The sequence below is a fragment of the Penicillium argentinense genome (assembly GCF_028826775.1).
Source record: "Penicillium argentinense strain IBT 30761 chromosome Unknown utg000011l_segment0_segment0, whole genome shotgun sequence".
Classification (NCBI taxonomy): domain Eukaryota; kingdom Fungi; phylum Ascomycota; class Eurotiomycetes; order Eurotiales; family Aspergillaceae; genus Penicillium; species Penicillium argentinense.
In genome coordinates, this window is record NW_026622670.1 from 2,589,911 (window position 1) to 2,601,401 (window position 11,491).

Below are 11,491 nucleotides of genomic sequence, written 5' to 3' on the forward strand. Positions count from 1 at the left end.
CGGGTGATGTGGTTGTTCTTCACCTAGTGTCACGTTTCCGGAAACCTTTTATTGCACAGGCTCAAATCAATTACTTCTGCTGGGACGTACCACGAATCTTCGTTTAACAATGCCCGTGTCGAGCTGACTGACCGGAATTGGTGTTTTGGTTTCCACAAGAGGGCTTGATATAGATCATCAGGATCAAATGCGAAGAAGACAGAACAAAAAAAAAAAAAGAAGAAAAGATAGAGAGGACCACTAGCACTCATTCAAAACCGCCGTTGCTGTCGCGGTGGTCGAGGCACCAATGGCGCCTTGACCTTGGAACGGATGTAATGGGGTTGGCTGAGTACAACCTTCAAGCAAGCTGACCGCTGACGCCGCCTTCCCACAAAATTCAAGCCTTTGGTCCGACAACACTCGAGATCAGTCTTTCACCCCCGAAGTCATTGCTGATTGTTCCCAGATGAGTGTTATCTATCCTCGCACCAATGAAATCAACCACGAGAAACAGTCTGCACGCTCGAGCCCCGACAATGGAGACGATGCTCGACGGCCACCAGAAAATGGTAAAGCCAGGTTGGCGAGCAGACTGAGAGCAGTGAAAAAGACATTGACTAAGTTGTAGGTCCAGAGTCTCGAACTCATGAAAATTGTTCTGCACATTACGGTCAGTATTTCAACCAGCCAGCCTGACGGCGACAATGACTCTAACACGGGAAGACTAGCTCGCAGGGATCCTTTTCAAGCGGTGAGATTCTTCCTGCTAGCGTTCTCCAGATTCATACACGGCGCTGATAGGCTCCATAGGAACCTCTTGCCATGGATCGTCTTCGGCGAACGAGGTCTTTCGATTCCAAAGCTTTCTGTCCCCGAGATCTCCCACGTCCACACATATAAAGACTTCATTAGTGACGACGGGAGTAAAAACGATGACTCTACATTCAAAGTAACAGTGATGGAGAGGGGAAAAGATTCCAAAACAGATCATGTACTTGATCTGCTGGTATGCCATCTCCTCAACCCAAACAATCATACCCGTGCTGATGATAGGACGACCGCCACAGGAAGGAAGCATATTCGAAGCACTGATGCGACGCCACCTTCACGCCGCACAATTTTCCATTATCGAGGACCGAGAGCAGCCTCTTGAGGTTCTTGAGTCCTACATCATTTCGTTTGCGTATGACAATGCTCAACGTAAGATGGATAAGGGCAAGCACGTTGATCCCAATGACCATGTCCAAGACAATGCAGAAAACTCAGTCGCTCCAGTCGCCTTTTCAGTGAATGTCAGAAAAGGTATTCGGCATATAAACCGCTTACTCACACCCCTCACGGCCTCGTTTACCAAGCTGCCCAGTGTCCGAGCTCTCGGAGTTTTCTTGACTTATACCGAAAACTGTCCGAAAGAGTATCAAGTCCCGGATTTTACAGACGCTGATAATGTCCTGCTCAAAGCCATCAGCGAGGAGAAGTTGGGCAAGCGGACTATTTGCTGCGGTGGCATCGGTACTGGTCTTCATTCGTCAGTAGATCGCATGCGCCTCCTGCTCCCCAGGAATCTACACTAACTGATGCCTTTTTAGAGCCTCTCTGAAAGTGACCTACACCCACCAGCTGACACGGAGCGCATCTGTTTCCTCGATCAATACACAGCCATCTGTAAAACCTGCAGAGGTTAATTCGGAGAATTTCCGAATGGTTATGAACCATTCGTCCCAAGAACACACAAAGCACAATGAGGACCTTGTGGGTGAAGGTGCAAATGGCGACTCTCTTACGCACATGCAGGATAATCGACTCATCGACCCAATAAGCCAGGCCAAAGACATGAAGAGTCCCGATCGAGTAGGGAACATCCAGGAAGATGCAATGGAAGCAATCGTAAGCCTAGCTAGGCGGGCCTGGAAGTGCATGATTTGCTTATCTGATGAATAAACAGGAACAAGCTCCTGACTTCGCAAATCGAGCGATTTCCAATGGCAACAAACGAAAGTCAAAATCGCAATCGACTGAGAGGTACCACGAGGGCAACATCCGCGAGCGTCACAATGTCATCACGAGCTCAAAAGCGAGAAGACTACCATTTGACGCATGAGGGATATTTGCAAGGACCGAGATTCTAACATCAGTTTTTTATCCTACGACTACCCTTTTAATTTGACTACTGCTGGGGCTGGAGATTGCCATCAACGATTTCTATTGCCTTCCCAGAGGCTCTACTATCCTCTATACCTCAATGGAAAACAGAACACATTCTTCTCAGCCCCTCTTTTCTGTATGCTTTCTTTTTCAGATGTAAATAAGCGCGTATGTATTCGTACACCTGCAGGGCACCCGCGTACTCCGACAGCCTGGTTTACCTTCTAGAAGAGACCGTTTTTGAGACCTAATGATTTGCAGGTGTGGATCCGGATTCCCAAAGTTGGGCCGCTTGAAGAAGGCCAAGCTGTATCCAGCAGCCTATCTGGATAGTTAGGATTCAATGATTTACGGAGACCCCACGGGAAATGAATCCACAATGACAAAACCATCAGCAGTCCAACGAGAGCAGAACCATGGGTGCACACTCAGTCTATTGTTGCACCAGGAGCCCGACCAGCTGGGGAGACTATTGAGGACCATTTGGCGCTAGCCTCATCCACCATTGGGTGAGAGGACAATAATGAACTCCCTTCACCTGTCAAACCGTCTGTTTGGGTTCAATAGTGTTGGAGTGTCGGCAATCGCTGTCATGCCTAAAACGTTCAGTCCCCAAGGTCCGGTATCGCCAGAGAACAACAACACCTGAGAATGTGTTTTCCGCTGATTTTTGGGCTGGTCGTTCTCAACCCCTTTTCTTCGCTAGAGTTCCGCTATGGTGATTTAAAATACATCGGCCGACACTAAGACAAAAGAGGGATGGTGCGAACATGATGCAGGGGAGATTAGTCTGATCTAGCCGCGACCAATGACGACTTTGTGGACGGGGAACTCCCCCGATCGTGGGAGAAATTCTTGCCCCGGAGTGCCACCGCACCTTGCTCCGTCACCGAGTGGGTCGTGGCAGAGACGGCACAGAAAGTTGAGAGCGGAAGTGAACGGAGCTGCCCGGCAAGATGCGATAATCTCCTCGATCTCGTCGATTTGCTCGGGCCACGTTGGTACAGGCTAAGGCCGATGAGGAAAACAGTCCCTGTCCATGGCAGTAGTGATTTGTCGTGTCCAAGCACCAGTTCCCCCATCTGTGTCCCTCGCCATCCTGCAGGTTTCTTGCGGGAGATCGTGAGATCCGCAGTCCCCATCGTCAGCATTCAATTGCGCCGAGACAACTTCGCAGGCTAAGGCACGTCAACCTGTCAAGGAGAGGGGTCCAGTTCCACGGGTAGGCGATGTTTCAGCCATCCAACGCGCCTGACGGGGGTGGGCTGCGCCTCTCGAGTCGGATTTGAGTTTCGAACAAGGCCTGCCATGGAAACCATGGCGGACTGCGCGTGGCATCGGACGTACACGTTCGGAAGGGCGATCCTTGCCTGTTCGTCACGCCTCGAGGGAAGCTGGGCGGGCTGGGACACGACGCCCGACTATTTGTCACGGCGGCCTTGTTAGTGGAGGAGGGCGGTTGCACTCGCGATTCGGAGCTCGCGCGCCGGCCGGCTGGGTCGATGAACGATCGAGGTTGTCGATCGTCTGCAAAGCAACAAGGTCTTCACAGACGAATGAGGCAGCCGTTGTAGCGGGAGAGGCTCCATCGTTCCGCACCGTGGGAATTGGACTCCATGACTGGAATCCACCTTAGTTTCAACAGGCCAGTTCTAAATACAGACCGGCGGAAAAGGGGTGGCGCCAGAAGCTCGGGTGGAGCTCAGAGGCGTCACCAGTGTGCAATGGCGGAGATCAGATCTGAAGAGGCGCCTAATAGTGGCTTGCGGAGGATTGAATAGGGTCTGCTGGAGGCACGGCGTACCAGGAAATCCATCACGGCGGCTGCAGGATGCAGGGCATGCTTGATCTAGACTTGGAAATCACGGCGGATGCACCTGCTGCTAGTTGCTGTAGTCCGTAGCTTAGGAGGGAGCATATTTGGAAACTCGTGCCCAGGATTCACGTGCCAATAAGGTTGCCGGCAGTCGTGCTGGCAAGGGGCTCACGAGGCGTCACTCACGGAGGATGCTGTTCTCCGCCCACCATCATCTCCATCTCCGTCATATCATCACCACCACCCACCTAGTGGTATAGGACGAATTGACCCCACCCGCGCGTCTCCCGCCCACAGATACATTTCCATGGGACTCCGTGCGCCAGGAACCGGAGTTGCACTCTTGACTGGACCTCATGTGAATCGGAGTGGGTGCCTGTCGATACCTACTCTTCTGGTCCATGCGAGAGGGCCGCTATCCCCAGTAGCTGAGCCGTCGATCCAAGCCGGGCGCGCGATTCAATGCTCATCCACGACGGGGTAAGAGGGCCCATGGCAGGAAATCACTACTTTGCCACTATCCACAACCCTGTCTGGATGTCCCAATGGCAGGCCCCATCGGCCTTGTCGCACTCCACCGAATTAAATGAAACACACCCGTGCGAGGATGGCTGCTCGTGGCCCTAGCCTATGACAGCCCACGAGGATTCCAATTACCCCCTGGCCCATGCAGGCTCCAGAAAAGACAGCGGTGGGTCGCCCCTATTAAGCGTGCCGATGTGTGAACAAGAAATGGGGAGCCAATCGATCATGGCCCAACCCCGATCCTTTCGCTCGCTCCTCGTACAAAAAAGAACTGGCCCCAGTCCAGCGTGACTACGGCCAGTCTTTCCCTTCACCCCGTATCACCTCCCTAACTTCTTCCTTCGTTCCTTCGGCCCGCTCGTCGTTCAACGACGGGATATTTTCCTTTCTATTCGTCATCCACGGTACGTTGCGGTGGAGGTCCCCGCGAGCACCGCCTTGTCTTGGGCCGGATTGGAGCGGTACCTGAGACCGGAATTGCTGACCGTCTTGTTTTGTGGAGTAGATTCCATTCCCGCCGAGAGCGACACGGCAGATAATACTTTAGGAACGGTGAATCCGCGAAGCTTCAAGTTTTCAAGGCGGTGTCAGCAATCACTATTATTTTTTCCACCACGCACTGGCGGGATTTAAATTGTCTTGCATGATCGCAGTTTCGTGACGACCAATTAATTGACTTTCGCTCTCCGCATTCCTCACATGGCGCACCGGGACCGTTCCCCCGTGCATGTTCCGCTTCGAACCTCGAGCCGAAATCTTCTACGACCCGGAGCAATGGAGAGCCAGGAGGACGCGAGTTTTGTCGAGCGTAAAAGCTCTAAGGCGCAGCGCATCCTAGGGACAGACTTGCTCTTGCCCAATGCCCAAGGTGGGTGGGACGGGGCGCAACAGAAGCAGAAGCCCAAATCTCGCCGGCAGAGCTTGCGAACGCCCGACAGCAGCTCGAGGTCGAGACAGCAACACACCAGCTTTGCGGCATTTCCCAAATCTGAGGATACCATCCAAGTTCCTCCACAAAACCTTCGCGTACGTGCTTCGTCGCCTCTGCTGGGCCAGGACTACCGGTCTCAAGATCCGGCACCGCCGCTGCCCAAACCCTCGAAGAAAATCCATGCGTCCGGCTCCTCGTCCACACTCTTTTCTTACTTCAGCTCCAAGGAGAAAGAAACCAAGACTTCTAAATCGACCCCTACGACTCCCAAGGGCCTTCAGCCGAGAGTGCGCAATGAGTGGCAGGCAGAGCCTCAAGTGACTTTCCAACAACCCCCGCCTCGCAGTGCACCAAAAGAGTCAAAACGAAAACTCCGCCCCCCACGTATCGACCTATCCATTCTTTTCCCGAAGCCTCGCCATCCCACCCCTAATCCTCATCTCTTATCGCCTCAGCGCGTGACCGATTCCCCATCCCCGGTCTCTACTGTGGCATCGGATTGGCCATCGAACAAGATTGATCGAATTGGAAGCAATCCGGCTGCAAGGCGGTTCGGTGAACCCCTACCCCCTCGTACTTCAATCATTCAAAATGAAGCACCCAAGCAACCGGCCGACCGCCCTGAGAGGGACCGTTCAGATCTCTTGTCGATTCCTGAATCCAAGAATGACGAATGGTATGATCATCCGCTTGAGCGCACGGTGGGAACCAGCGAGATCGATCTCGCGCTGGACAGATACGCTGGCCGGCGGTCACTATTTAGTCGCTCCAGCGTCTATACGGCCAGCCGAGAGCAGCTCCGAACAGACCAACGAAATGCCGATACAGGCACGAACGCGAGATGTGGCCACAGCCCTTCCAGCAACCGACGTAAGGATTCGTACTTGGCCCCCTCACAACCGGAACCAGCTCGCCCTCGAAAGACCAGTTCTGCGGCAGAGAGTAATTCGCGAAGCGTGAAGAGCTCTATGACCAAGAAGAGCAGCAAGAGTACTCTGAAAAACAAGGACCTGCAGAATTCTAGTGTTCTATGCCTTTCTTCCTCATCCGAGGATGAGGCAGAGGAAGATCAAGAGACGCCGACAGAGCTACGTCCCAACAACAAGAAGCCCTTCAGGGATAGTGATGCAACCTATGGTGAATTTGACGCCGAGATCTATACTGCATCCACCGCCCAGGCTGCTACGGCCCAAATGCTGAAGAGGGTCGACCGGGCACCGTCCACCAGCAGCCACGGGTCTCATAAAATCACTCAGAAACAGTCGAACCGGCCAGACCAACCGAGTCAGCCGAGCCAGAAGAATCGTAGTAGACACGCATCTACCTCGACTAGTGGCAACGCTACTGTGAAGAGTGCCCAATCCCGGAGGTCGAGCGGTGCCCCTGCTCTTCCCCAGCAGGATATCCTGGACAAGTTTCCTCAGCAGCGACTACGCACCCCACGCGAGCTGAAGGAGATGAACCGGAGAAGCCGAGTGATTGCAGTTACTCGGCAGGAACAGGATCTTTTGGAGGCAATGCGGCAGCGAAAGGGCAAGGCCACACCGAGTCTGTTTCAGTATAATGCCAACGGTGCCTCCACCAACGGTGCCTCCGAGGTCGACCGTAACTCGACGATCTCGGGTCCATCGCGCGATTCTTTCTGCATGTCGGATACCTCGTTCCTGCGTCTCAGTGCGGCCTTCCCCCTTTTCCAGCCCGACCCGAACAAGGTGCTACTCAAATGGATGGATCGCCCTCGCAGAGTTCGAGTTCTGATACTGAGCAGAAAACCGGTAACTCGATTGTCTCGCCCCGCTTCAGTATGGCCTATTCTGAAAGCCTTCCGTCTCCCGCCACCAGCGGTGCTTCCCCTCTGACTCCGACTCTCCCAATTCACCGCTTCTCGCCCCTTCCGTCTCCCAAGCCACCGCCTCGTGGGCCTCCGCCGGCCATCCCGGACGAACAAAAGCGGCATAGCCGTCGTCGCACCGATAGCAGTGAAGCCATCATGCTGAACGACAATGGCGACCCGCAAAGCAAGCATGATCTTCCACTTTGGTCCTTTGACTTTGACTGGAATAATGACCGAACCAACGTCGCCGCTGTGCACTAATCCGATGTAGCAGCCGTCGACATGCATGACCACATTCTCTACAACTTTCCTATCTTCCCAATACCTTTCACATCGATGTATAATCATTGTCACCTATTCTGTTATGTTGGATAAAAATATCCCGACTACTACAACATTTGCATTTTCCTTTCTCGCATTACCTCAGCGTTGCTTTTACCTTCCTCTATCTCATCCCTCTTTGTAAATAGAAACTTCACTTCTCTCTCTTCTTCTCACATCATCTGATGAAACCTGTCTGTTATGTCTAATATTGATATTGATATGTTTTGCCGGCCATCGAAAGACTATGGCGACAGAGAAACACTGAATCTACAAACAAATTCTTTGCGCATATATATATTTGCCTTGGTTTGGTTCATTCCTGGAAACTTGTATCGTCGAACCGTAGAATTCGAAGTAGAAACATGGTTGGCCGAGAGATGCGGTGGATGACGTTTCAAATCGTAAAGAGTCTCCGTAGAGCTCGATAATCGCTCATTAAATTTCCTGCAATGCTTTCAACCATGGTATGGCTTCCGCGACCGGCTGTCTACCACTTCAAACATCCGAGTTTCTACTACGAACTGATATCCGGCCCCTCATCCCTCTTCTCGAGATAATTCTTCGCTGTGTCGGTGATCTGCACAGAGCCTGAAACAAGCCACACTATGACTATGGCCATTTTCCAACGATATCGGCCCAAGGCCACTCCCCCACCAACCCAGATGCCATCTGCCCCGGGTTTCCAGCCATTCGAAAAAGTCCCGCCGGAAATAGTGGGGATGATTTTCATTCGAATGCTCCCCTCCGACGCAATCTGTTTGGCGCTGAGCTGCAAGTATCTCTTCGCCTGCTTCCTCCTATTCCTCGTACCGTACCGGATCCCGCTCTCAGGTGTGCTGTCGATCAGACCGTATTTTCGAGAATATCTCACCTGGGATCTATGCAGTCGACTGCAGAATGCCCAGTGGAAACAGTGCTCGTGTTGTCTGAAGCTGCATCCTTATACAAGATGGCGTGCCTTGCGGACTCTTTGGGAGCCCCATGACCGGCGGTGTTGTCCGAGAAGGATTATCCCCACTGATGATAGAAAATTGAAGATTGGCTTTCTCCCGATACGGCTGCCAAGACGTCCCATTATAATCGCAAAACATCCTTCGATACGCAGGAGGATCCGACTCATAGCGCAGACATGGGAAGGAACTTTCTGAGAGACCCGACCCATTATTGTTTGTGGTCTACGGGTATACCATGTTGGGAATGGGAGATAGCACGGTGCCTTGGCGGCCCTGGAGTTTCCACTTGTCAGATCAAATTTCGGATCGTTCTAACTCGAGCTAATGATCAATTGTTCTTCTTGCGGCCACCAATTTCCAAGTGCGGTGCAATTGCGCTGATCTGCGGCGTGCCGCTGTGAGCCCACTAGCTCACGTAGGGAGTTTCACGTAGTACAGTGACTAGTACTTCATGGCCGAGAACCAAAAGGCGGTGCCGGGCAACCCTCACATCGTGGCTGACGTGCATAAAAGTACCATCGCAATGGGTGACTGGTCGGGATGGCGCCGACTGGATGGACGCGCAATGCGACCTGCCGCATCGTGGGGGGTGGATTGCGCTTGCCTCATCTCATGGCGTTTTGCATGCCTGAAGGAGTCGCCCTGCATGGCATTGACGTCAGACCCGATAGACACGGTGGCCGGATGTTGCACGCTGGAGGCCAAGCCGGCTTCCGCGTCCAGAAGATGCAGTCTGCATTGCTCTGTACCCTCAGGTATCTCTCGAACGTCAGCCGTACTTGCCAGTACTTGCTGGGTACGGCCGGGTACCTGGACGGCCCGCTGCCCAAGAGGAAGTTGGGAAGATTGGAACCGGTCTGGGCCGAGCCAAATGATCCACACCGCTTTATTTCGTGTATACCCCGGATTCACCTCGACGTGGGCTTTGTCTCCAGTGTCGCCCTTCGTTCTTCGCTTGTTGCTCACATCCATTCCATCGACTCTCTGCTCCACCTTCCCTTCTCCCTACCACCGACCCGCGGAGCTCCGCCGTGATCGTCGCCCGCAGCCCTGACGACGGGCCCTAGGCGGCAGATCGCTCAAGTCCCCTGCTTTAGCTGAGGGCACTTACCAAAGTCTAACTGCAACGCTGCTTCACCCCCCGGTCCCTGTCGTCCCTACCTCAATTCTCCTCCTCTCGACCACTGCTCCACTGTGACCCCGACCCAACGTCCTCTTACAAGAGCACCTTCGCATTGTCGTCTCGATCGTGCGACTTTCGTGTTCGCGGAGAATACACCCCTCTCAGCCCCAAGCCACGATGGGGGACCGCACACAACGCCAGCCCTCGTGGCTGCGAGATGCAACCAAAAATGTTCCGTGGCTTCTGGTAGGCATTTCCCACAATGAGGATAATGCGAATCTCATCGCATCACGTCTCATTCCAGTTCCTGAGATAGTCGCTGACATGCCCTTTCATCATACAGCTTGCCGCGCAGTCGACGGGGTTTGTTTTGGTGAGTTCCTCCCGAGTGGATGAGGATGACGCACCCGCGCAAATGACTGATTGTTGCTCGTTCTATCATAACAGCTCGCCCATTATTCCCGAGTCATGCCCCCCGCCGGTGGAAAGCGCTACTTGACTTCCACGGCCGTCTTCCTGAACGAGATGGTGAAGCTGGCCATCTCCCTCACAATGGCCCTCTATGCTGTCTCCGAGGCTGCACCCCCGTCCATGCCCGCTACGTCCCTGTTCTTCTCCCTCACCAGCGCCGTCTTCTCGGGTGATAGCTGGAAACTCGCGATTCCTGCCGGCTTGGGCGTCTTGTCCAGCTCCCTACAATACATCGCCCTGTCCAATATGCGGGCTGCAACTTTCCAGGTCGCGTCCCAATTGCAAGTCCTCACCACAGCGGTATTCGGCCTGATGGTCCTGCGTCGGAGTATTGCACCTCGCAAATGGGGCTTGCTCTTGCTGCTCGTGGTGGGGGTGGCCTTGGTTCAGATCCCTGATGCGAGCGCGGAGCAGATGGTTCTGCAGGACGAGAGCGCGGCACACCACTTCCCTCGCTCCCTCGAGGAATGGAAGGCGGCAAAGGGGATTGCTGGAAACTTGCATAAGCGTTCCGCGACATACGAGGGCATCGAAGAGGATATTCAGACCGCTGATCCACGCTTCAACCCCGCTCTGGGCCTCATCGCTATAATTGGCGCGTCGCTTGCGTCAGGCCTCGGCGGAATTTACTTCGAGAAGGTCCTCAAGGACAGCACCAGCCACACCTCGATGTGGGTGCGCAATGTCCAATTGTCGATCTATTCAGTTTTCCCCGCGCTGTTCATTGGCGTCGTATTCCGCGACGGCGAGAGCATCTCCAACGATGGCTTTTTCCAGGGCTACAACTGGGCTGTTTGGTCCACCATCATTCTCCAGGCCTTGGGTGGGATCCTCGCCACATTTTCCATTAGCTTTTCGCAGAGAGATCCCAAGCTGCTGGCCACGACAGTGAGCACAGTTTTGAGCATCGTCGGAAGCATCTGGATGTTTGACCTTGAGCTCACTGCAAGCGTAAGTTCTCTGATACTATCCTTGTTGAAATTGACTAACCTTGCGCCATAAAGTTCTTCCTTGGTTCCGCCGCAGTCTTGGTCGCCACCCACTACTATGGCAACCCGAGCTATAGTCCCAATGGTCTTCGTCGGCCGCCGATCCGCGTTGACACATACGAAAAGGATAGTGGGGAGGACAACGGAGCGCCAGTCTCGAACTCCCCCAACGAGTTCTCCATCAAATTGCCCAGCACCCCATTCCTGTCGGACGGTCTTTCATCTTCCCGACCCACCTCTCCGAACCCAAGCCATACTCGAGTGAGCTCCAGTCGGAATGTGAGTGGAAGTGGCTACTTCGAGAAGCAGTAACTGCGATAACTTTACTGCTCCAATGCCTTCCTGCTACACCCCAATGTTCATGGTGATACGATGGTGATACGAATGGATGACTGATA

General features: G+C 53.6%; 4 protein-coding genes across 4 annotated transcripts; all 4 read left to right on the forward strand.

Moving 5' to 3' along the window:
* Window positions 1-518: 518 nt before the first annotated feature.
* Window positions 519-2,083, forward strand: N7532_011986 (uncharacterized protein; the record flags this gene model as incomplete). Its single annotated transcript, XM_056624477.1, has 7 exons — window positions 519-551; window positions 611-652; window positions 711-733; window positions 793-988; window positions 1,050-1,510; window positions 1,572-1,869; window positions 1,928-2,083. The coding sequence occupies 7 exons, from the start codon at window positions 519-521 to the stop codon at window positions 2,081-2,083; spliced, it is 1,209 nt and encodes a 402-aa protein (XP_056469465.1).
* Window positions 2,084-5,167: 3,084 nt separating this feature from the next.
* On the forward strand, window positions 5,168-7,494 carry N7532_011987 (uncharacterized protein; the record flags this gene model as incomplete). Its single annotated transcript, XM_056624478.1, has 2 exons — window positions 5,168-7,111; window positions 7,168-7,494. 2 exons carry the CDS (start codon window positions 5,168-5,170, stop codon window positions 7,492-7,494), a joined length of 2,271 nt encoding a protein of 756 aa, XP_056469466.1.
* Window positions 7,495-9,050: 1,556 nt separating this feature from the next.
* Window positions 9,051-9,545, forward strand: N7532_011988 (uncharacterized protein; the record flags this gene model as incomplete). Its single annotated transcript, XM_056624479.1, has 1 exon — window positions 9,051-9,545. One exon carries the CDS (start codon window positions 9,051-9,053, stop codon window positions 9,543-9,545), a length of 495 nt encoding a protein of 164 aa, XP_056469467.1.
* Window positions 9,546-9,810: 265 nt separating this feature from the next.
* On the forward strand, window positions 9,811-11,405 carry N7532_011989 (putative UDP-galactose transporter; the record flags this gene model as incomplete). Its single annotated transcript, XM_056624480.1, has 3 exons — window positions 9,811-9,996; window positions 10,081-11,055; window positions 11,109-11,405. The coding sequence occupies 3 exons, from the start codon at window positions 9,811-9,813 to the stop codon at window positions 11,403-11,405; spliced, it is 1,458 nt and encodes a 485-aa protein (XP_056469468.1).
* Window positions 11,406-11,491: the final 86 nt, after the last annotated feature.